The following is a 26,445-nucleotide window of genomic DNA, read 5'->3' on the forward strand; positions in this document are numbered from 1 at the left end:
GGTCCCTGCTCGGGCTGCCGCGCACTTGTCATTGTGTGGCCACGGCAAGTAGTTGAAGCTGCTACTCCTCCCCATGATCCCGATTTCTAATCCTGGTCAGGACTAGAGGTAAATGTTTAACTATATGTATAATAAGTACTGTGTTAGAGTGTCATTTGTGTCATTTTGGTTGGTGGTGTGCCACAGGATTTTGTAAATGTAAAAAATGTGCCGTGGTTCAAAAAAGATTGAAAATCACTGCTCTAAAGTACCTGATGGTAGGCAAGAAGCAATGGGTGAAAACTAAACAAGGAGCGAAAGCAACTTAGAACTAAGTAGAAATTTCCTGACAGTTAGAACAATTAATCCATGGAACGGCTTGCCTCCAGAAATTGTGAATGCTCCAACACTGAGGTTTTTAAGAAGTTGGATAACCATTTGGCTGATGTGGTGTAGGGTTTCCTGCCTGGGCATGGGGTTGGACTAGAAGACCTCCAAGGTCCCTTCTAACTCTGTTATTCTATTCTATTCTATCTGAAAGCCTGCATAAGCAAGCTGCAGAAAAAAAATTATGCATTGCCTAAAGTCAAATGAAAGCTGTATCAAGCTCCAAAGAAAGTAATTGTGTTTTAGTTCTGTTATTGAAAGTAAGTCTTAAAAAGAAGGAAATCTTTAGTATGAACAATAGTTGCAGTTCAGAACACAAATTACATGATTTTGGATTTGGCAGTCATAATCCAGGAATAAAACTAGATTGAGTGGCTGTGGGTTTTGCCTCCCAAGGACCGTTCCATCTGTCCACCCATAACTTAGATGTGTGTGGAGTTTTAACCCCCTCGGAGTGTCCACAATTGGAGTTCTCTTAGATCCGCAGCTGAGATTAGAACATCACCTCTTGGTGTGGCTAGGCCTGGGGGGACTTTTGCACAGATCCGCCTAGTGCACCAGTTGCAGCCCTATTTGGATAGGGAGTCTTTCCTCACAAGTCACTCACGCCCTTGTCACCTCGCAGCTTGACTACTGCAATGCCCTCCACATGGGGCTACCCTTAAAGAACAATTAGTCCAGAACACAGCCGCACGAGCTGTTATGGGTGTGCCTAGGTATACCCACACAACTCCAACACTCCACCAGCTGCACATTGGTCTCCAGATGCAACTTAAGGTGTTGGTTATGACCTATAAAGCCCTACATAAATAATAAAATCCAAATTCAAAAAACAAAAATCACGTGTAGAGAATCTAGCAATATAAGTGTGCATGCTACACATTTCTTGTTGTTCAGTTGCTAAGTCATGTCTGACTCTTTGTGACCCCATGGACCATAGCACTCCAGGCCTTCCTGTCCCCCACTCTCTCTCTCTGAGCCCGCTCAAATTCATGCCCGCTGTGTTGGTGACACTATCTAACCCTCTCGTCCTCTGCCATTCCCTTCTCCTTTTGCTTTCAATCTTTTCGAAGGAGCCCTCTCTTCTCATTTGGTAGTCACCAAAAGTATTTTGAGTTTTAGCTTCAGTATCTGTCCCTCCAAAGAACAGTCAGGTTAGATTTCCTTTAGGATTGACATGGGTAATGTAATCACAGTGATTTATAGCTGCCATTTACCTATAGAGGTAGTATATTAATGAACTTAATGAACTCAATCTGCATAGTCTGGAGGACAGAAGGAAAAGGGGGGACATGATCGAAACATTTAAATATGTTAAAGGGTTAAATAAGGTTCAGGAGGGAAGTGTTTTTAATAGGAAAGTGAATACAAGAACAAGGGGACACAATCTGAAGTTAGTTGGGGGAAAGATCAAAAGCAACATGAGAAAATATTATTTTACTGAAAGAGTAGTAGATCCTTGGAACAAACTTCCAGCATACATGGTTGGTAAATCCACAGTAACTGAATTTAAACATGCCTGGGATAAACATATATCCATCCTAAGATAAAATACAGGAAATAGTATAAGGGCAGGATAGATGGACCATGAGGTCTTTTTCTGCCATCGGTCTTCTATGTTTCTATATGAAAGAGGATATACAATAAATCAGACCCTCTGAGGCTAGGTAGGTTGGGAAGACTGCACCAGTTTACATGATGGAATAAAGATAGAAAGCTTGTTTTTTTAATGGAATTTTTAAACGTCAAAATGGATGGAACTGCAAAATTAATCATTATTACCACCAGCATGTTCTTACATTAGAAGAACATGCATTTCAACAAGGAGCTGTAGATAAGATGATCATCATTCCTGTTGCTGGAAATTTTATGTGTTGATTTTTGCATCCTTTAGGAATGCAGGATTATAAAAAGTGGGTCTAGTGGATATAATGCTACATTTATTATCTTTAACATATGGCCAGGAGGGCAAATTTAGGTAGACTGAAGTTTAAATGGTTGCCACTGAAGTACATATGTGGTGCAATTTCACACGCTCCTCTATTTTTTACCTTCTGTAGTATTCCATCAATTGATTGGGTCAGGTAAATAAAATTCTATCTGGTAAGAGAGAGCTGTATTTTGAACAAAACTAGCACATAATGCCTCACAAAGCTCCCCATCACTAAATTGTGACTGACATCAGAGATAATTAATCCGTACTCCTCTAGTGAAAGTGACTCAGATGTCAGCGCTGTTCAACCTAAATTGGAAAAGACAACCTTTAATTTCGACAAGTTAAGGTGGAGACTTCATTGCAAAGCACATGACAGTTTACTAAGTGGACCTTGTGTCTGCTCCTCTAACCACATCAGTTGCAGACGGCTGTTTTGGGCTGAAATTATACGGTGTTTAACAGCTGGGTGCAGCCATGTACTTGATCTGTATCATGACCACATTGGAGAGTTTTCTGCAGCTGGAAGTTGGTTTAGAATGACATCTGCAGAACTGGTACCTTCAGTTCATTTTGGAGCCTATTTGTCCAGCTAAATTTGGATACTTACTTTATAGCTGAAGATGAAGCCAGAAACAAGATAATGACTGACAGGCTTTATAATGTACATTGTATGTATGTAGCAGTATGTAAGCTGTACTATATGCATGTATATTATGTACCATCAAGTTGTTTTTGACTCCTAGTGAACACATAGACAAAATATACAGATGTGTAGAAATGGATAAAATCACAAATTCAATCAAGGGAAATAAAATTAATGAATCAAAACGAACATGGTGCAAATGGCATGAATGGATTCAAAAGAAAATATAAAAATACAATACAAAGTATCAGTACAAATGGAAAAAATAACAGATACCTTGCAAATGTCTTTTTCTCTTATTTAGAAAATGTATTATATTAATGAAATATATAAATGAATGTATATTATTAAATGTAAGATGTAAAAGAATGAAAGATATACACAAAAGGTAATGGAGTTGGATTAAGATCTGTAAAACCAATCAAAAGTTGTGATAAATGTTTTTGAAAACAATAAAGAAATTTAATTTTTAAAAAAGTTGTTTTTGACTCCTAGTGAACACATAGATTTTCTCCATATTCCATCTATGTAAATCCATCCATTATTATTAAACAGGGCACCAGACAGTTTAATTTTGTTCATTAAAAGTATTTAAAGTATGCTGAATAATTTTATTTTTATCCAACAACATATCACCTTTCAGAACAGCCAAATATATGAACTACCAGCATAGTGCTCGTAAGAATATATGAGACAATTTTCAATTGTATCTGTAACTGTAGTCGGATAAACCTTTATCAATTTTGTGTCTGAGGCAAAACAGTTATTTACAAATATTTTCTAAAACATCACTGTTGTGGCCTGTTCTCGTCCTGCACTATTAGCAATGGATCCAGAGGACTCAGAGACAGTGGAAGTGTGGTATAAGTGGTATTCCTGGTACCTGAGCCTGAGTGCGAAGAGGACATAGTGTCAGAGGCTGAAGAGCAACCAGGGTCTTCTGCACCTCCTGAGATGAGGGACTCAGGAGAAGAGGAGCCTCTTCTTGAAGCTAGGACTAGCAGGGCCTATAGGAGGCAAGAGTGGTTACTCAGGAGGAGGCTTCCTTGTGAGCAGCACTGCTGGCTACTGGGCCACGCCCTCAGGCTATTTAAGGTGGAGTCATGCATTGCTTTAGTGCAGAGGACAACGCCATTTTGTTTCAGATTCTTGTGGCATGTATTGTCCTGGCTTGTGATTTTAAAAGAACCACATTAATTAGCTCCGGGCTTTAATTAGCTCTGGGCTTTCAGCCAACTTCTGTAAGGCTATGATAAGGAACTGTGCTACAATCTAGTAATTACTGTTGTGTTTACCTATCTTGGGATTCTGGCCAGCTGCTAAGACATTATTAGCATCATGGTGAAGACTTTATAGATTTTACTTTCTTTTAGAAGAGACTCCAAACTGCTAAGACTTTTATTAGTAGTAAACTTTTAATACTAAATCTGGTGGTATGCATCTTATTTTGGGGGGCTCGATGCTGGGACAGAACCAGTGATGGGCTCCTACGAGTACAGTCAGGTACGCAGAACCGGTAGAAAAGTTTTGAATTTTTTTCTTTTCTTTCCTTCTGGGTTCCGGGTATGGTTTTCCTATCGCAGTAAATGAGGTTGTGTATCATTTTAGAAGAGCTGTGTGTGTATGTGTGTGTGTACATACACATACAATTTATATAGTAGATAATGTATATTTTTGTCTGCCTGTGTATAATATGTATGTACATATACGGCATATATACGTAGAATTAAATAGTATATTTTGGATGTTCAGTAATAGTAAATAGATAGGGAAATTGTATCTCTTTGAGGCGAGGAGAGGCTGGGTACCCTAACCTTACCCCAAATCCTTGAAGTGACTGACGTCAATTTGGCCACCTTTAAGCCTGTCACATGACCTTAAAGCCACCCAGGTCACATGATCATCAAGCCACTCCTACCCGGTCACATGGCCAGCAAGCCACACCCACAAAATAAACCACACCCACAGTGTGGTAGTAAATTTTTTTGCAGCCTTTCACTGGACTGAACAATCACACACCTATTTTAAGATGTTATATTGAGCATACAGTATTTGGATACTAAATTATGTCATATTAACTTTTTTGATAACCTATTCCAGCAAGTTTTGTTTTTTGAGCATTTAAATATGCTTTCTTAAGAATATTGTTGGAATCGTAATTGTATACTTGTTAAAATGTTTCTTTCTCAGGATATTGACCATTTCCTATTGAAATTATTTATCAATATATGACAGTTCTTTTGGGTTCAAGGAGGATATGCTCTTGTGCAGCTCATCTGTGGACACAGTCCCAGTCCCAATCTAGAACATAGACTCTAGAATACAGTAATGGTGACAATTTTCATAGTAACTGTGAATGTTTTCTGTGATGTTACTCAGAGTTTTCTACCTGTGATAAGACAAATTTGTGTAACAATCTTGTATATATTTTTTTCTTGAATAGAAAAATAACATTCCTCACATAAAGCTCTGGAGCAAATGTGCAATTCAAGCCCTGCCTTTGAAATTTCTCTGAACATAAGTTACGAAGAATTTTATTTCAGGTACCACCATGCCTTTTACAATCTTAAAACCAGTAAATTTTAAGCTTGTAAAATACCATGTTGGCAAATTTCATGTTTTATTTGACAACTTTTAAAAATATCACAAAACAAAAGTTAATATTTTTAGTTGGTGGTTAACTAAAAAAAAAGAAAAGAAGAAAATCACTCAAAAATTACAGAGTAACTAAAAAGAAAACCATAATGTTAACTTATGGACTAAAATGTTCTCAAGATCCAAAAAAAATTTCCCCAGTAAATAGAAGCTGCAATACTATACGAAGTCTTCCCTCAAAGCACTTAAGACTCTTTGTTTGCTGAACCAATTTAATGTACTGTGAGAAATGTATTTAGAAAGGAAAAACTGCTTTTACCTTTTTATTTATGCAATTTTGATTTTGCATACTGTTTTTGATTAATCAATAGATTTTGTTTAGATCTCAAAGGATGACTGGTTTTGTGCTTGCTTTATATTGTAAGTTCCTATGATATTTTTATAAGTTGCATGTTGTTTTCTAAGTTTTTTTAAAAATATGGACAAAGTTAACTTGCATGTACAGTATTTCTCTAGATTGTAACTAAATTCCCTTACCTTTTTTGAGTTAGTTTGACAACAGAACATTCTGAAACACTTCAAATAGGATAACATTTATCCTATTTAAAATTCATCCTATTTGAATATTCAAATAGGATAAAAAAATTGTGACAAGACAATCAGATACCCTACACCAGGCTAGGGTTCCCAAAAGTTTTACTGCCACTGTGGGCGTGGCTTATTTTATGGATGTTGCTTAATGGTCATGTGACCAGGTGGCTTGTCAACCATGAGACCAGTGGGAGTGGCTTGATGATCACGTCATTTTCTTTTTTTCGCTTCTTCCGTTCCACCTGTTTCCTTTCCTTCTTTCCTTTCCTTTCCTTTCCCATTCCATCCCTTTCCTTCTTTCCTTTCCTCCAAATCTTGGAATCTTGGTGGATAATCAACTAAACATGAGCCAGAAATGTGCAGCAGCGGCCAAAAAAGCCAACACCATCCTAAGCTGCATCAACAGGGGGATACACTCCAAGACCAGGGAAGAATTAATACCACTCTACTACGCCCTGGTCAGACCACATCTGGAGTACTGCATCCAGTTCTGGTCACCACACTTCAAAAGAGACATTGAAACTCTGGAGAAGGTGCAGCAAAGAGCAACCAAAATGATTAGGGGACTTGAAACCAAGACTTACGAAGAGAGATTGCGGGAACTGGGCATGGATAGCCTAGAGAAAAGGAGGGCCAGAGGGGACATGATAGCTGTATACAGGTATATGAGGGGTTGCCATAGAGAAGAGGGGGCCACTCTATTCTCCAGAGCACCAGAGGGTCGGACGAGGAACAACGGCTGGAAGCTGACCAAGGAGAGATTCAACCTAGAAGTAAGGAAGAACTTCCTGATGGTCAGACCAATCAACCAGTGGAACAACCTGCCTGCGGAGGTGGTGAACTCCCCAACTCTGGACACTTTCAAGAGGAGATTGGACTGCCACCTGGCTGGGGTGCTTTAGGATTCCTGCTCAGGCAGGGGGTTGGACTTGATCACCTGCATGGTCCCTTTCAACTCTAATAATTAATAAACAAACAAACAAACAAACAAACAAACAAACAAACAAACTCCTCCCTTCCCCTTCCTTCCTTCCTTCAGTGGTGGGAGAGTGGTGGGAGTGGGAGAAGGTGGGAGAAGGAATAAAGTGGTGGGAGAAGGAATAAAGTGCTCTAGTAGGGCAGATGGCCTGGCAACGGTGAGTCCCATCAGGGTCTGGATGCAGGGAGTGGGACCCGAGGCAGAGGACAACTTCTGTCATGACCAGGCCAGTGGAAAGCACAGACTTTTTCCACTGGACCAGGCATGACAAAAGCTGTCCTGTTGGCTGAGGTGGGGAGGAAAAAGGCAGCAGAAGCGATCCCCATAATTAATGGGGATGTCATAATTAATAAGGCCTGAGGCAGAGACAAAAGAGTAGATGGTTAACTTCATTCAAATTTACGAATTACAAATGTCAGGGAATTGAACCGGGCTTACTTTTGAATACATAGATTGCATTTCCTTTCGGGGCTCCCTTATTATTATTATTTTTTAAAATAAAAATCAGGAAACATACTTTATACTTCTTATTTTATTTTTAAAATGTATTTATTTGACTTCTATGCCGCCCAATCCTGAAGGACTCAGGGCGGCTATACATTTCTATTAGATCAGCTACATTTATGCATAGGAACAGGTAGAGCCAAGGCTTGAAGAAGAGATGGCAACATCTCTCAATTGAGAGATGAATCAATTAATTAATTGAGAGCTGATTATTTTTCTGCTCATCTGAAGAGCTTTGCAGTATAAACTGAGGGTATTCCAGAGGTAAACCCAATGTGTTACCCTGAAAATCCTTGAAATGGAATTACTGGAAGGAATAAAGCTTCCTGGCCACGTATCTCCAAATTAGGCCCCTTCAAAGCTTTCTCTTTGATTAGTAGAGTTGGCTCTTCAGTCGTTGCAGTACAACAATGCAGGGCCGCCAATAGGGCAGTATTACCGGTACTGGCGTCAGGGGCCCGGCCAAATTGAAAAATTAGGGGGCCCCGGCGATTGAAGAAGACCGGTAACCTCTGTGGTGGCATTCTAAGGAAGCTAATTGGATTCAGTTGCAAAATTGTTACAATCGGGACAGCACAGATCAGCAAAAATGCCTAGTTTTCTCTATTCTGCCTGAAGAGCTTCATATCTGTTGAAGATGAAGTTTGGATCAGAGCTAATTTGGTATACATTTTGATTATGGTGTTAGGTTTTTTTCGAAATTGTTCCCTTCTAAGTGTGAGGGTAAGATGTGTTGCTTTGGAGTTGACATGTTTTTTGGAGCCATCTCGCCATTTTAGATTTGAGAATCAAAAACACTATCCTGGATTCGAGAAGCAAGCATTGTGGGAAGTGGAATGATTTGAATATGCAAAGGAGAAGCTGGGTAATGCTACTATGGTCTTTTCAAAAAAACAAAGCTACATCATATTTTGACACTTGTACAGAGAAGATCTGAAGCAGGAGTTGGTTATTTTACATTTTACCTTCTAAATTATATTAAATGCATACACAGTAATATCTCACCGTATGTTTAATAGATATGATAACATCCTAGGAAAAGAAGAAGAACGAATAAAGAAGAAAAAAGGTGTTGCTCTTAGAGCCACGGACATGCTATTTGTTAAGAGACATTATACATTACACATTTAAAAGCTTAAATATATTAAGTTATGGAACTCAATAGCAGGTACATGTATGAGAAAAAAATCTTGGATTTTTTGCACATTTGCTTCATAATGTGGATTTGATAATACATGAGGGTATGTTCTTTTTTATAAAGCAATTTTAAAATTTTGCAAACTTTGGAAAATGCTATAAGGAGATAGGTGGAGAGGTTAATGAGAAGAAGAGGGAAGGGTTTTTTGCTCTTCTCTCTTCTTTATCTTCTTTTTTCTTGCACTGTGCTTTTTACACCTATGGTGGAGTTTACCTATAGTTTTAAACATTAATGCGTATAATTTATCTTCTGGTTACCTGTTATTTATTGGTATTATTGTGAAAACAAATATTTTTCTAGTGTGATGCAGGAGCATTTTGTCTTTATCCTTTGTGCCATCTTATTGCTGCTTTTAATATTATTGATGGCAAAATTAATAATATTTTGTTAATTTGGTGTATTTGCACTGTTCTGGTTATTTATTTATATGTATGTAATATGTTGATGTCACTTGAATATATTTTCTGCGTTATTAACATATTATTATTCTGTCAAACGAGTGTACCTTGTTGTAGTGGCAGGGTTTAAATTTTTTTTTTGAAAGGTAAATTTAATACATAATTGGTATGTCGCAAAATAAAGTAGTTTTAAAATGGTGGGGGGGGGGCAGACACTTCAGCTGTATGGGGCCCCAAAATTCCTGATGGCAGCCCTGCACCAATGGCAATGTCTCGCAGAGTCTGTGGCTTACAGTGCTCTTCTATCTGTTCTGGATTCTGGTTGGAACTTTGGTTAATTGGAAATAACGCTTACTGAATGCAGAGATTTATAAGTAAAAACTCCATCTTTATTTCTCCTCTCCTCCGTTATCAAAATGCATTACACGCAGTCAAATTCTTTCATCTCATTTCTTCATGATAAGAGCACAAAAGCATTTCACTTATCTTAAGATTTATGGCTAGGCAGTGTTAGTCCAAAGCAATAAAAAAAGATGTTAAATAACAGAAAAGACATACCTTACTTCGTAGCTGCATCGTGGCATGTCCATAATTGATTACAACATTGAAAACTCCACCCTTCTTCTCTGCTGGCACCCAGACGTGACAAATAAATCACTTAATTAACCTGTTCCTCCCCTTAATATTTCTTCCCTGGCACTTGTTCTCTGCATCTCTGCACCCGCCTGAAATGCGGATTTAACCATCTATTATCTGTCTCTTCTTCACTGAAGTCTGGCTATGGCTGGCCTCCCACCTGTTCTGATACCTGTAACCCAGGACCTGCCACTAATTCATAAACACTATCTGAATCAGAATCTTCAAAATCTTCAAAATCTTCCAACTGAGCAGGAGTATATACAACACTATCCAGTTGAAAACACAAGCTGAGAGCTCTTGAAAACTTGTTACAGAGATGGAGGCATTAAAGGATTGGAACAAGGAGTCCACGATACCTTGGAAAACATTGAACTTCACTTGGTCAGAGATCTGATTCTTTCCTTCATTGGGATTGTCCTGGTGAGCTTTAATAATATCTTCACAGTTTACTTCCTTCCTCTTCTTATTTTTCCCCATAACAACAACCCGGTGAAGTGGGTTTGATTGATGGATTGAGAGAAAGAGAGAGATTAGTCCAAGTCTTCCAGATAGCAAAATGGGTGATCCAAGCATTGTATTCGATTTTATCTCATTTTCTATATGCTAGAACAGTGGTCTCCAACCTTGGCAACTTTATGAGGTGTGGACTTCAACTCCCAGAATTCCTCAGCCAATATGGCTGGCTGAGGAATTCTGGGAGTTGAAGTCCACACCTCATAAAGTTGCCAAGGTTGGAGACCTCTGTGCTAGAGAACAGGTATTTCTCTGCACAATTGATTCTTACTTGCAACCAGAAAAATTCTGTCTGAAAGAATCTTGAGTCTATGCAGCTCCATTTCACAGCATGTTCCTGACTATCACCAATTAGCTATATGATTATTGTACCAGTGTTGTGATACAGTAAATAAAAGCATGACATGGAGCCTCATGGTGTTATTTCTTTACATTTATCATACCATACTGTTATCCAGCAGGGGGCAGTCTTGGATATAAAAGTCTGTTTCAGTTTAACATTTCTTTAACATTTTGAACCTATAACAAAACCAGTTGTCAATTCAACTTTCTAAGCATCAGGGGTTTTTTAACCTTTAAACAGGAATGTCAAATGTAAAAACTCATCAAATATTCATTTTATTTCCAGTTTTAATACAAATTCTTTGAAGTAGAAGTTATAATAAAATGGAAAAAGGCTGTTTCTAAAAATCAGTGTCGCACTGTTAAAAAAAAAGCACCTTCATAACCAATTTCTTTGAAATAATACATGAAACAAGATCTCCACTTAACACTTTTCTCAAAATTAAAATATTGGTATGCTAAGAAGCTTCCCTCTTAAGCCTTTGCAGTTAATTCAAATAATGAACCTGAACATGCCCAGACTTGATCAACAGGATTTAAATTAAGGCTCCAAAATTATTACTTTTCCCTTTCATTTGTGGAGATGGAAAGGACTATATAAATGAAGGGCTATTAAAAATCTCAAAATCAAGAATAAATTGTATTCATAAATACATGGCAACGAGGCAATCTGGAATTAAAACATCTTTCTTTTGAATGTAATTTTATGTACAATGTTAAAGTCTTTAAGAAACTAAGCTAAGACAATATAATTCTCCCAGTTAATTAAAATCTAATTTCCTTCCTTAAGACGAAGCTGGATCTTGAGAGTATCATAAGCACAATTCTGGGAGTTTTTTCGTTATATGGACTGAAGAAATACACAGGTAGTCCTCAATTTACAACAGTTCATTTAATGACCGTTCAAAGTTACAACGGCACTGAAAAAGTGATTAATGACCAGTTTTCACAGTTATAATCTTTGTAGACTCCCCATGATCATGGGAACTCAGCCCAGAAGATATTTTAGGGCCATTTTATCTACAAGACAAAAGACCTTCAGCTCCAGGGAGATAGGATCATTTGTCACTCAAGATCCAAACCAGGACAAAGTTATTAAGCCATAATAAGAATTGTCCAAAGCCCCTTCATTACATCAACAACCTACAAAGTTACCCCTGCATGACCCCATGGGAGTCTGACAACCAATCAGGATACATTTCTTTTAAAGGAACCAAGTTCAAAGCCCAAAAGAGCTTTCTCACATACCCATGTACTCAATTGCCCAGGACTTCAAACCGTGCAGCAATGTCCACCATTAAATCATCTTTCCAAATAGCCTCCATGTTTCCAGTGTCTTTCTCTCCACTTCGAACTGAACCCAAATGGACATTTCTTCCAACAGTAGCACAATCAACATTGTGTCTAACATCCATAAGTGTTATCCTTTCATGAATTTGTCTTACATTTTTTAAGTTGTCAAACTTGGTGGCAGTGCCAAAGTAAGGGACTCTGAGACTTAACTAAGCATTGTGCTTGTTATAAATTCCCATTATCAACTTTACTGGGCTATTTCGCACCTCTCACAGTATGAAAAATAAAATCCAGTCTGCGTGTTAATAAGAAAACACTGTAATTGCTTTCATCAAACTATAATTTTACACTTCTCTATTATGTTCTTCTTAATCCCTTTTATTTGTTTTAATATGACTCAACCAGGTGCACTGATACTATAATTCCCAGAATGTGGCCAACATGAACAAAGACAGGGAATTTCAGAAAATGGCAGTTCCAAAACCTCATTCTAGTTGAAAAAAAGGGTTCCTAGCTTTCTGATAATTTTATTTTTGCCATTTAGAATCTTTTCCAAATCTGCACTACGTCTTTTGAGATAAAATCATTGTTAAATTTGTTTCAACAAGTAAAAAACCCACGTATTGCAATGCCAGTTAACCCAATGTATCAACTGACACCAATACTAAATATCTTACCAGTATACTTTTTGTATTGATGGATATTGCTGTGCATATTTTTTAGAATCAAGCTTCCCTGATCAAATAAATTGTCATTGAATAACAATACAGAACACTATATTTCCGATTGTTGAAGTGACTTTGCACATTTCAGGGAATTTAAAATGCAGAGGGTATGTTTGGCACGACTTAAATTTATCTCAGCATCTACTGTTGTCCTACTATCGCAGCACCATTGAGAGTGTCCTGACATACGGCATTCTAGCTTGGTATGGGAGAAGCTCTGTAGTGAACAAAAAAGCTCTACAAAGAATTATTAAAACTGCCCAGAACATCATTGGGCTCTAGCTACCCGCCCTGGATGACATTTTCACATCTTGCTGTTCTAGGAAGGTGCATACCATTCTCAAAGACTCTTCTCATCCTGCTTACAATCTTTTTGAAGTGGTGCCTTCTCGCAGAAGATACAGAACAACTATAACTTGGACCACACGTTTCCTGAATAGTTTTTATCCCAGAGCTATACTCGCACTTAACAACGAACTAAAGGGTCACCATCGGTGAACTGTTGGACAATATTACTCAGTTTGTCATGTGGATGGTTGAGTTGTTCAGGGTGGGGAATTTGTAGTGGGTGGGACATTTTATTCTATTTTTTTATTCTATTTTTAAATTTACCTATTCTGATTTTATGTATGGTGGGACTGGTCTCTGGGTGTCATACGACTTTCATTGCCTATGACAATTCGTTGTTTTGACAATGACAATAAATTTATTATTATTAATTTTAAAATAAAATAACAAGATCATTTAGTTTTGTAGAAAGGTTAAAAAAAATGTAAATTGTCATTGTTGTATACTGGTTTAGGCTTCCACCATTGGCATTGGCTGGATAGTGATGAGCTTCAGTGTTTAATGACCGATGTCTAGAAAACAAGATTTCTTGACATTTCACTAGCAACTGTGTATGCAGTAAAGGGCAACCATTCCCGGCCCTACTGGAATGCTCCCGGGGGGGGGGGGGGGCATGTGCGTGCACTCACTTCGCCATCCTGTGCATGCACAGGACAAATCGTCTGCTGCTCAGGGGGCGAGGGGAGCAGACAGAGTGCTCCTCCACCGAGCGAGATCCTCCCTTCTCCTTGCCCACTTCTGCACAGGTAAGACGTCGCAGTCCTGAACAGAACGAAGGATGGGGTGGGCGGGGATGGTCTTACTTGCACAGGGTGGATGGAGGATGTCGCTCGACGAAAGGGCAGTCTGTTTGTTCCCCTTGTCCTCCGCTGCTGCAGCCTATTTATCCGGGTTCGATGGAGAGCAAATGCGCAGGAGCCAAATCTTGCGTGCACAGCCAGCGGTGATGGAGCTGTGCGCGCAGCTCCATTTCCACCGGTGGAACGGCGTTCCACACTGTCCCGCCTCTTGCCCACCCGTGTGTATGGCATCATCAGAACAAAGCACATAAGAAAATGAGCAGGATGTGACTGAGCCCTTGTTTTTAATAACGAGGCGTCCTCACTTCTGATTGGCCTTTAGTTGAGCTAATTTCTGATTGGTGCAGGTCGGTGTCCCTGCTTAGTTGCCTAGCAGATCGTTTTGCCTCTGAAGATACCACAGTTGCTGGCAAAACGTCAAGAAACCTGTTTTCTAAACCACAATCATTAAACTCTGAAAACCGGCCCTTGTGCAGTTGTACTCTGCTATAATCATAAATTGGATAATAAAAAAAAATAGAGACCACTTTATTTTGAATTTACTTTGATCAAGGTGTTTTATTGCATCTCAGAGGGTATACATGCATTGGGTTTTCCTCAAACCAAAAATACAAAGCAAATCCATTTGAAATTCTCTCTCTAACTCTCTGTCGTTACAGGGTATGTTATCCCCACAATATACAACCACTTTTTTAAAAATGGTACCACATGTTGATTAAATATTAATTTGAAAGACTTAGATGAACATCTTTCCAACCTAATATGCTTTAACGAAGAGCTGCCAAGCCACTTGTAACACTGATCAACAGTGACCTTATTATGAAGTCAAAAATCTTAAGCTAAGCCATCAGCACACACAGTATGAGAGAACAAACTAAAACGATAAAAGAACACTTTTGTTTACGGTAAAGGATATAATTCGGGTTTAGTGTGACCGCTAATCACAAACAGTACAGAAAATACATAGTGCTGTATGGGGATGAAAAACACTAATCTAAGATATGTACAGAGAAGAACGAAACTGACAGATGTACATAAAAGCAAAAGAGGAGGAAAATTCATGATTTGCCCCTGGAAACAGTAGGCAGCCAAAGTAGCCTGACAAACTTAAAGGACTTTGCTTTTTCTGTTTGCTTTTTGTTATGTTTGATTTATATGGCAAGAAACTTATCCTTTACTTGTTTTCAGTGCATTTTAAGTAACAATGATAAATATGATGGTTTTATATGAAAATAAAAGGCAAATGTTTTTTAAAGAAATCTGATAAAATATTTTTATGCAGGGGATTTTTTTAAAACAACTTTTGTCAAGTAACGTGATAGATTATTAATATGAATTTCATTCATATTAGAAGATAGAATGTCAGGAAATTAAAACGTACCCCACAACAACTTTGATAATAATCCTGCTCGGGGGTGGGGGGGATTACATTCCACACACTTTAAAAAAAAAGGATTGACAGTGTTCTTCTTGCTACCTGGTATAACCACAATATTGTTTTGTATAACTGATATGCAAAGGAAACTGGATTTGAAGAGAAAATTTAGAGGGTCGCCAAGGTTATTTACATTAAGACCTCCAGAAACACAGACACATCGCTCCAAATGGCTCACCACACAACAGCTGCATAATCTGTTCCTAATGGATTGGTTCAGAAAAGCACTAAGAAGGCATCAGAAACATACATCCATTGTTTAAATTGAGAAACACATAAATTATAACCCAAGTACACAAACAGAGAGAGAGAGAGAGAGAAAGGGATAACAACTAAAGTGGTACACATTCCTATGATCACTTTCACAGCTGTGCTACACGTTTTGGAAGTAGGAGAGAAGTCTGAGTAAGCACTGGGTTTGGTACTGGTGGCTCACTTGGAAATTCTGAGCAACAAAATTCTTGATTGCAGATTCCAAATTTGCATCTTCACTTATCCTTTCACACAACTACAATCACGAAAAGAGGGGGAAAGGTGTGTTACAAAGTATAAGGGACAGGAATTCAAATTCAAATTCATAATCTGATTCATATGCCAGAAGACAAATGATATAACCTTCCTTTCCCTCTTTTCTTCCTAAGATTCAAAATAATTGGAAACACATTTTCTTTCATATCTATTCTACAGAAAGGAGTTTAAAACACTTTTCATTCTCTGTCTTTGGCACATATACATACACAGAGAGCAACAGAACTGCAACATTTGATTCAAGATACTAATCTATTGCTTAAATTCTACTCTTGAAATGGAGGTCAGGAGAAATAGGAATGTTTGCTAGCATCTGCACACATGAATGTCTGCGTTTTCTGTGTAAGGGAAGGAAAAGATACTGCTGCGTTTAAGATTCATAGTTTTCACCGTCAAGTGCAAACTTTATTACTTTCTTGAGATTTATAGTAAGTCTTTTTTCCTCTCTCCACAATAATCATTTTGTGAAGCAGAATGGGCTGACAAAAGAGCTCTCCAAGTGAGCTTCTGTGATTGTGTTTGAAACATAGAAACATAGAAGTCTGATGGCAGAAAAAGACCTCATGGTCCATCTAGTCTGCCCTTATACTATTTTCTGTATTTTATCTTAGGATGGATATATGTTTATCCCAGGCATGTTTACATTCAGTTACTGTGGATTTATCTACCACGTCTGCTGGAAGTTTGTTCCAAGGATCTACTACTCTTTCAGTAAAATAATATTTTCTCATGTTGCTTTTGATCTTTCCCCCAACTAACTTCAGATTGTGTCCTCTTGTTCCTGTGTTCACTTTCCTATTAAAAACACTTCCCTCCTGGACCTTATTTAACCCTTTAATATATTTAAATGTTTCGATCATGTCCCCCCTTTTCCTTCTGTCCTCCAGACTATACAGATTGAGTTCATTAAGTCTTTCCTGATACGTTTTATGCTTAAGACCTTCCACCATTCTTGTAGCCCGTCTTTGGACCTGTTCAATTTTGTCAATATCTTTTTGTAGGTGAGGTCTCCAGAACTGAACACAGTATTCCAAATGTGGTCTCACCAGCATTCTATATAGCGGGATCATAATCTCCCTCTTCCTGCTTGTTATACCTCTAGCTATGCAGCCAAGCATCCTACTTGCTTTCCCTACTGCCTGACTGCACTGTTCACCCATTTTGAGACTGTCAGAAATCACTACCCCTAAATCCTTTTCTTCTGAAGTATTTGCTAACACAGAACTTCCAATACAATACTCAGATTGAGGATTCCTTTTCCCCAAGTGCATTATTTTACATTTGGAAACATTAAACTGCAGTTTCCATTGCTTTGACCATTTATCTAGTAAGGCTAAATCATTTACCATATTACAGACGCCTCCAGGAATATCAATCCTATTGCACACTTTAGAGTCATCGGCAAATAGGCAAACCTTCCCTACCAAACCTTCCCCTATGTCACTCACAAACATATTAAAAAGAATAGGACCCAGAACAGACCCTTGTGGCACACCGCTTGTAACCTGACTCTGCTCAGAATACTCGCCATTAACAATAACTCTCTGATGTCTATGCTTCAGCCAGCTGCAAATCCATTGAACTATCCAGGGATTAAGTCCAATCTTCACTAATTTATCTATCAGCTCTTTATGTGGAACCGTATCAAAGGCTTTGCTGAAGTCCAGGTAGGCAATATCCACGGCACCACCTTTGTGACATAGTCAAAGAAATCAATGAGATTAGTCTGACATGATTTGCCTTCAGTAAAGCCATGCTGATTTGGGTCCAATAAGTTATTGTTTTTTAGGTGCTGATTTATCCTCTTTTTGAGTAGAGTCTCCATCATTTTAACTACAACTGATGTCAAGCTAACTGGCCTGTAGTTACCAGCTTCTTCTCTACTGCCCTTCTTGTGAATAGGCACAACACTGGCCATTCTCCAATCCTCAGGAACTTCTCCTATTAACAAGGATTGGTTAAACAAATCATGAACATGAACATGGGTGTTTTCTGTCCTAGTTCAACCTTTCAACAACTACTGTTCTTTCAGCAAGCTCAGTACTGATTTAACACCATTCAAATCAAAACAAATTCTTAGCATCTCCTGTGAAATATAAAGGAGAATACAAGCTTGAGCATATTTGAAGGAAGGATGGGAGAAGAAAACCGTACCTTAAATAGCTCATAAGAAATCTTTGATGTTAAGATCTGCTAATGGGTCCTTTGTTGGAGGCTTCTTGGGACTCTGGGTGGCAGGTGTTGGACTTGGAGAAACCTTAATAGTTTTCCATTATTCCAGAAGGATAAGGGTACAAAAGAAGAAGAAAGTACAATTACGAGTATTACGATCCATCTTTAACCAAAATTAATATGCACTTCACAAATATGGGCATATGCGATGTGTCACTGAATGAATATGAGAACTATTGTAATATTCAGTTTTTAAATTAATAAATAAAAACTGAAATAAAATTGCTTTATCATGTTATCAAGTCTCTTTGAGGTAGGTAAGAGGTTTAGAAGTATGAAATATAAATAAACAAATATAAATTAAGAAATCCAATAAATAAACAAACAAATAAATAAATTTGAACATTCACTCGGAGCAGAAATAATTTCTGGACCAGTGGCACACTTGTTAAAGCAGCTTAAGAAGTAGGTTATTTTGTTTATAAAGTGTATTAAAAATGAAAAACTAAAGAATTACACAGATTCCATAATGTAGCTTTGAAAAGTCTTGATAGTGTGAATTGAAAACAATAACATTTCACACTAGACTGCCTATCAGAAGTAAAAATGAAATAACTTAGAACATTGGCCTATATGACTTAAGAAAAAGGATACCCCCCCTGTTTTTCCCCCAAACCAGGCAAGTTCTCACTTGTGCACCAGGTCCTGCAGCTGCTCCAAATGGTGGCCTCATCATTGGTTGTCCATACATAAGAGGCTGCTGTGGCATCATCCCAACGCCAGCTCCAGGAGGCTGCTGGAAAAGATTTGAGAACAAATAATGTCTAAGAGATGCCATTTTATCATGAAATCTCTTGATCAAATAGGTGTGTTTCATTGTTTTGCGTGTGCATGTGTGTGCACACATATTTTCAGTGCCTTTTCAGATGTGAAGCCATTTCCACCTACATGCATCTCGGAGTAGAGTACATTAACTTAAGATATCAGCTGGAAATTCCAGCAACTGGACTGTGAACATAGCATCAGAAGAATACAATATTCAGTACACAATACATTGTATGCGGAGAGGGGTGGCATACAAATCTAATAAATTATTATCATTATCACTATCATTATCATTATCATTATGCATTTCTAACACACACACACACACACACACACACACACACACACACACACACACACCTTCCCCAGAAAGAAATTACATATAATGCACATTTTTTTCCTGGGGAAAAACAGCATATATTTTGGCCACAATGTTCAGAAGATAAACTTCAGGGCATAGATCCTTAAAATGCAGTTGGGAAAAACAGGACTATTTTGCAGGAAGAACTAGATTGATATCTCTAGTAATTATTTAAATTGTATTTTAAGGGCTACCCTTAAAAAGCGTTTGGAGACTACAATTAGTCCAGAATGTATCTGTGTGAACTGTTGTGGGTGTGCCTCGGTACACTCACATAACACCAACACTCGGTGAGCTGCACAGACGCAATTTAAGGTATTGGCTATCACCTGTAAAGCCCTACATGATTCAGGGCCAAATTATTTATGGAACTGTCTTCTGCCTCATACTTCTCAGAGACTGGTTAGATCCCACAGGGTTGGCCTTCTCCAGGTTCCATCGGTCAGCCAGTGCTGTCTGGTGAGACTGTGTGAGAGGGCCTTCTCTGTAGCGGCTCCGGCTCTCTGAAACCAGCTACCTCCGGAGATCCACACTGCCCCCACCATCCTGGCCTCCTGGAGAGTCTAAAAAACCTGGCTCTGCCGGAAAGCCTGGGGCTGTTGAGTAATAGCATCTAGCTCCAGCCCAGAAGTATAAGTGCTTTTATTAATAGGGTTTTAACTGTTTTATATTATTTTTTCCTGTTGTACACCACCCAGAGTCCAAAAGGAGCTGGGCGGCTCACAAATCCAATAAATTAAATTAAAATTTTCCAGATAAGTCCAGTATAAAGGAAGAAGTCACTTGGAGAAGTGGAAAGTAGTTGTTATGTTCGGAGTAATAAGAGAGACACGTTGTGACCTGATTTGTTTTTATTAGGAATCGGCTCATAAAGCAACGTAGCCGCAACAAAGTATATCAGTGTACTACCAGGCAAAAAGTGAAGTTGCGCGGCTGGGTTTCCCTTTTTAAAAGTTTTTTCCTGTAGGCACGGCTTTGACAGTCTCTTGAATTTCCCAGTCGCGGCTTAGCCAATCCATGGCCGGTATGCAAATACATTACATTAACATAACCTATTTACATATTGTTCATTTGCATTCTCAGTATTTGCATACATAACAGTAGTACTCCCCCTCCCCCCCCACATCATTCTTTGAGTCAATCCTTACCATCCCAAATCCTGATCCAGTTTGTGGAGAAGCAGCACCTGATGTAGGTGGACCAGCACCTGCTGGAGGCCCAGATCCTGTCTAGAGATTGGAGTAATAAGAGATAAATCACTAACTGCTTAAATCTTAGGCACATAGAAACAGTTTATTCCAACGCCTTTTATGTGGGGCTACATTTGAACAATGTTCTGAAGATGCACCTGGGGGGTACAAAATGTGGCCAAAAGGCAGCTATTCAGCAGGATAAAATGGCTATACTTTTCCCTTATTAATGAAGACAATAAAATATCTAAAATAAATATTCCTGCCCCTCTGTTTCCACTGTACAGGAAGAAAAAATTCCTGGAAATACCTATCAAGCAGAAAATAACTTGATCTACAGATGCAAGGGTTATTTGCAAATTAGTAACTCAAGTTTAGGTTGACTGTAAAAATAAAGAAATTTTGCATTAGTTTGGTAGTAGCCAAGTCTCTCAGTTAGTACAACTTCATAACGAAAGGCTACTTACATAAAAAACAATCGTCCAACCTTTCTGGTAGAAAAAAACAACAACTTGAATTTAATGTACTGCTTTCCTTACCTGGAAAGACCATTACACTGTACAATATTTTATATTTTACAGTCTTTGGTTAAAATGTTTCTTACTGCAATTTCACTATTGCATTATCATTATAAGCTTGTAGGAAGAGCATAACTCCAAAAATAAATGCTTAACCAAAACTATATGAAAACTGCAAAACAAACTCAAAACATATTATCATTTGAGAAATGAGGAAGCGTTCCACTGCTAGAACAGTAAGATAATGCAACATATAACAATAATAGGATGGGAGTCCCATTTCCTTTAAAAACGTATCAAAACTACAGTTTTGGAATAGACAAATTATGCTGATAATTTCAGATGTCAAAAATTTAGTATCTGGCTGCATTTTAACATACTAACTCTGTCCCAATAGTTTAGCAGTCACATGGAATTTTGTACATCTAAAAAATATGCAGTTATCTCCACATACCAAGGGGCCACTTGGAGGAACCCCAGAAGACCATGTTGCAGGTGCTACTTTTGGTTGCCAGTTGGCGCCTCCTGTTAACTTCCTCTCTCCTGCATTCCACTGAAGGTCTCCCCTAAGATTGAGAATGATTTTGAATACCAGTGCTAACTTATTGCCAAAGCAGAACTGCAACCATAGCAAAGTTATGGGCTGGAATCTTGCTGGCATGCTTACAAAATGCAATTTGTAAAGTGTTTGAATGGCGAGCACAAAAGATAATTTGATACCCATTAACTGCACTCCACAATACAGAAGAAACTGCATCAATTAAGTACTGTATATAGAGGCACTGCTGTACCTCTTCATATTCATTCAGGAATAGACATAGTCATGGACTTAGGACTAGACATTTAATGACTATTTGAAGTTATGAAAGTCTCAGAAAAGGTGACTTATAGGCTGTAAAAGTACTTTTCGCTGTTGTAAAATGTTGGCCCACCCATCCCCCCAGCTACCTCATCACAATCTGGGTGTTTAGCAACTTGTTTGCACTTACGAGCACTTGCCAAGACGCCCACAATCATGTGTTCATCATTTGAAATCTTCTCTGTTGGCTTTCCCAGAGAGACATTGGAGAAGCCAACAGGAAATGGTGCAGGTTGCTGCTGCCTGCCAAGAGAATTTTCTCTGGACTCGGGAGACTGGCTGAAAGAGCTGCCTCCCAAGGAGAAATGAACTGCTTCAGTGAGGTGAAGAACTGGAACTCAGATCCTGATGATTTGAGCTTCGTTTCTCTACCCCATGAAAAGAGTTCCATTGATTGATTGATTGATTGATTGATTGATTGATTGATTGGTTGTGTTTCTTTGCTGCTCAATCCAAATTGGACTCAGAGCGGCTAACAAGTGGAGTTACTTACTTCTTTGTTGTGGAACCAGAAATTCCAAGATCTGCAAAAGAAACCAGGAATTTGAAAGATTGTTTCATTTGATAGTAGATGTCAAGACAAATCAATTCACCAGGCAAAATTAGGGTTAGCTGACGTAAGGCAGCAGTCAGTTATCTAAAAGTCACAATAAACTATATAATGATATAATTATATTTTATATATAATTACACTACATCTCTGAAAACCTTCTTATACCATATTTTCTGATGTCATAACCCTACCTGATCTAGACCTCAATTTACATGATTACTTTACCAAGTTACACTTTCTTGATAGAAACATAAAAGATTGACGGCAGAAAAAGACCTCATGGTCCATCTAGTCTGCCCTTATATTATTTCCTGTATTTTATCTTAGGATGGATATATGTTTATCCCAGGTATGTTTAAATTCAGTTACTGTGGATTTACCAACCACGTCTGCTGGAAGTTTGTTCCAAGGATCTACTACTCTTTCAGTAAAATAATATTTTCTCATGTTGCTTCTGATCTTTCCCCCAACTAACTTCAGATTGTGTCCCCTTGTTCTTGTGTTCACTTTCCTATTAAAAACACTTCCCTCCTGAACCTTATTTAACCCTTTCACATATTTAAATGTTTCGATCATGTCCCCCCTTTTCCTTCTGTCCTCTAGACTATACAGATTGAGTTCATTAAGTCTTTCCTGATAAGTCTTATGCTTAAGACATTCCACAGAAAAAGAAAATCACTGTCAACAGTTAACAGTTTCTCTGACTTACTTCCTACTAGGTTTGCAAGAGAAGAATCAAGATCACTTCCAATAGGTTTGGTTGCAGCTGAAGCAGAAGGAATGGCTGTGCCCATGCTGGGCAAAGGCTGACCAGTTTGCATTGTGGTGGGCATAAGAAGATCACCTAAGCCATCAAATACTGAAGATTTAAGAAAACCAATAGATTAGGTCAGGCAATGAAGCTTTCACATAGTCAACAGATGCTTAATTCACAACCTTTTAAAAACATACAAAAATCACTACTGATCATTGAAACATCACATATATTTAATGCCAACGTAATGCTAACAGAAGGCATGCAAGCTTTTTTGACCAACACATTGAAATAAATGAATTCCAAACATACTACAAATAAGACAAAGCATTAGACAACACAAACTTTTAAAATTAAGATTTAAGATTGAAAATAGTTCATGTTTCATGTTTATGTTTTTAACACTGATATATGGAAGAATTGATTAACATATTATTGTGTCCACAAATCTAATGAGAATGTTACCATTTTCTGGAACAGTAAAAAAAAAAGTCAGGTTTGACATTACTTTCACCTATTATGGCCCTAAAATTAATTCAGGTTTGCCTATTCCATTTCTAAGTTTTTCCAACAACACTTGAACCAGAGTTTTTAATATGCAATTCCAAATGAATAATAATTTATAAGCCAATTAGCTATTTAAGAATTACATCAGGTTTGTCTGAAGTGGGAGTATTGTCACTAATTATTATTTCCTGATTTACAGATTTGGAAGGGAATCATAATAAAGGATGTAAGGATTGTTTTTATTAAAATATTGACATAATAAAGGAAGCTAGAAAGTAAAATACTACAACCTACTAATGAGTGCTTTCTAGGAACAAGTTCAGGGAAAGAGAAAACAGAGCTAGTAGAGAGAGAAAGTAAAGTAAAAGACAAAGGTTTGGGGAAAGCATTGTTTTTGCTGGGAAGTTCAAAAAAAATCCCAGTGGGTAGGAAATCTTTTTCAGTGGAAAGAGCATGACTACCTTGTTTCCCTGAAAATAAGACCCTGTCTTATATTTGAACCCTGAAATAAGGGCTTGGCCTTATTGCCATGCACTCAAAAACCTGATTGGGCTTATTATCAGGGGATGTCTTATTTTGGGGAAGACAGGGTATGTATTTTCAAGTTTGTGTCCCTGTTAGCAACCACAGATTTTTCTTCTGGGACAATCTGTCCTAGTCTGGCCCTTTGGGTTTTGGAAAGGGCACAGATGATAGGAAATTCTTGTATAGTAGGGGGAGGGAGGCCAGGGCATCTTATGAACATACCTATATGGGCATAAATAAACTATCATATCCTCCACCTGTCTTTAGGAGAGGAAGAGATTACTAAACAGGGGATGTAGTGTCTATTGCCAGTGACTGGCTCTTCTTGGCTGTATTAATATTTCCAAGGAACAAGGTGAGGGCCGTTCTCCTTATTTATGGTGGTAAAGTCATTACCACTCTGCTGCTAACAGAAGCACCACAGTAGGCACCTGTTATTTACCATGCAATTCATATCAGACTGCCTGGGGTTTTGAGATGGATTTCACAAAAAAATCCCAATGATGCTCTACACAAAACACATTTATGTCTTCCAATTTATCATCAAAATATATGGACCAACATGGATAAGATATGGGGTGGATATCAACTCCCAGAATTCCTGAGACAGGAAGAAATTTGCATTGAAGGTTCAAATGACAATCATGTGATCATCGGGCACTTGTCACTTTAAGTGCAAATGGGTTGCCAAGCACCCAGATCATGGTCACATGACTGCAAGGATGCTGGAATTGTTGCTGACCAAATGGTTGTATACCAAAAAACCCTCATGAAAAAAACACAACCAACATTGTCCCTGTGTATCTAATGAAACAGAACGATCTAATCCAGGCCAACATTACATAATCAGTAACGCCAATTCATAACAGATATAGTACGCATGCTAATGTTAGTAAGCAGAGTTGCACTAGGCTCCGGCAAGCAGTAACTACAAAGCAAAGTACTACTAACTACTATTTGGTTTCTTTACTTCTTTCTGTTGCAGAACTCACCCAAAAGGCAAATTTGTAGCAAGGCCCCAGCATGGAAGTAGACAATGAAAGAGACACAAACAGAAACGACAGAGCAGTAATGAAAAGTCAAGCCTTGGGTCAATGGACAAAATACCCTGGACCTCTTCTTTTATTTTTAAATTCTGGTGCCATGCATGCTTGGGAAAGGCTCTGGAGAGTGGCAGCACCACACAGCCCTATGCTGAGTGTACAGGAATAAGGTATCGGCAATTTCAGGAGTTTCTTTTAAATGGGCATGCATATAAAGCACATGCAGAAATTCAGAATATATGCACTTCAGTTTGATGTGTGCCAAAATCCTATGGAAGAGAACTGAGCAGAAGGAACTACTTTGCAAATTATGTATTCAGAGTAGTATGCTATTTATTCAACTGTTACTGAATGCTTTCAGGAAAAAAAACAGAAATGAATACTTTGGACGTCTGGGAGAATTACAGTAACATATTTTGGAGACGAAGGCTGCACAGAAGAATCCTTTCACTCACCTGAGGGATCGAAGGAACTGCTTGCAGGGGAAGGAGAAGGGGCTGATCCAAATGCCGCTTCAAAATTGGGCTGCAATATAGTAGCCTGAGCTGGTGTGATGGGCGAAGGTGATGGAGATGGAGCAATAAAAGAACCTCCAAAGCCTTTAAAAAAAATTGCAAGAGAAATTACTTATTAGCCTGATACTAAGGACTAATCCACAGGCCTGAAAAAAAAAACTATAATTGTCTTTAACAAACCCAAAGTTCCTTTCCTCTTCTTGATAAATTTATTATTATTATTGTTCCCACACTGAAACTAAAAGGCACCAAAAATGAATGCAGAAAAGTATAGAGGAAGGGTTAGCAAACTTCTGCCTGTAAACGTATAAAGTGTGGCAATGAGCAACATTTGGGAAGGTAAATGTGGATTCACATCAGATAAGGAGAATTCTGCTCTTCTACAGATCACTGAAAAACAAATCAATGAGAAACCTTCATTTAAAGAAAACATGTTTTGTGTGAAAGTGTTCATTCCTAAAATAAACAGTCTACGAAAGAAGTATGGCAAGCATAGGAATGAATGAAAAGGTTAGTGAACTGTTCAATAGAGAGTAAAGCCGTGGATGTGTGATTTTCCCCTTGTTACATAATGTATTGTATATGTATACAAGTATCTAAGGAATGCCTGTGATCAGTCTAGTGTTGTCAGCGATTTGTATTTGTGTAGGACAGTGATGGTGAACCTTTTTTTCCTTGGGTGCCGAAAAAGTGTGGGCATACACCATTGCCCATGTGTGAGTGCCCACACCCATAATTCAATGCCTGGGGAGGGTGAAAACAGCTTCTCTTGCCTTCCGGAGGCCCTCTG

The 26,445-nt window shown here is 38.2% G+C and overlaps 1 protein-coding gene across 1 annotated transcript in view; it reads right to left on the reverse strand.

Annotated features, from left to right (window-relative positions):
- Nucleotides 1-14,397: 14,397 nt before the first annotated feature.
- Nucleotides 14,398-26,445, reverse strand: part of SNAP91 (synaptosome associated protein 91) — a 94,939-nt gene continuing 82,891 nt past the window's right edge. Inside the window, exons 21-28 of the mRNA XM_070733143.1 lie at nt 25,596-25,739; nt 23,021-23,170; nt 22,252-22,282; nt 21,354-21,465; nt 20,340-20,420; nt 18,697-18,801; nt 17,988-18,090; nt 14,398-15,813 (exon numbers count right to left, since the gene is read on the reverse strand). Coding sequence (XP_070589244.1) covers nt 17,998-18,090; nt 18,697-18,801; nt 20,340-20,420; nt 21,354-21,465; nt 22,252-22,282; nt 23,021-23,170; nt 25,596-25,739 — 716 coding nt within the window. The 3' untranslated portion in view covers nt 14,398-15,813; nt 17,988-17,997. The remainder of the gene's footprint in view (nt 15,814-17,987; nt 18,091-18,696; nt 18,802-20,339; nt 20,421-21,353; nt 21,466-22,251; nt 22,283-23,020; nt 23,171-25,595; nt 25,740-26,445) is intronic.

The sequence above is a fragment of the Erythrolamprus reginae genome, chromosome 1, assembly GCF_031021105.1.
Source record: "Erythrolamprus reginae isolate rEryReg1 chromosome 1, rEryReg1.hap1, whole genome shotgun sequence".
Lineage (NCBI taxonomy): Eukaryota > Metazoa > Chordata > Lepidosauria > Squamata > Dipsadidae > Erythrolamprus > Erythrolamprus reginae.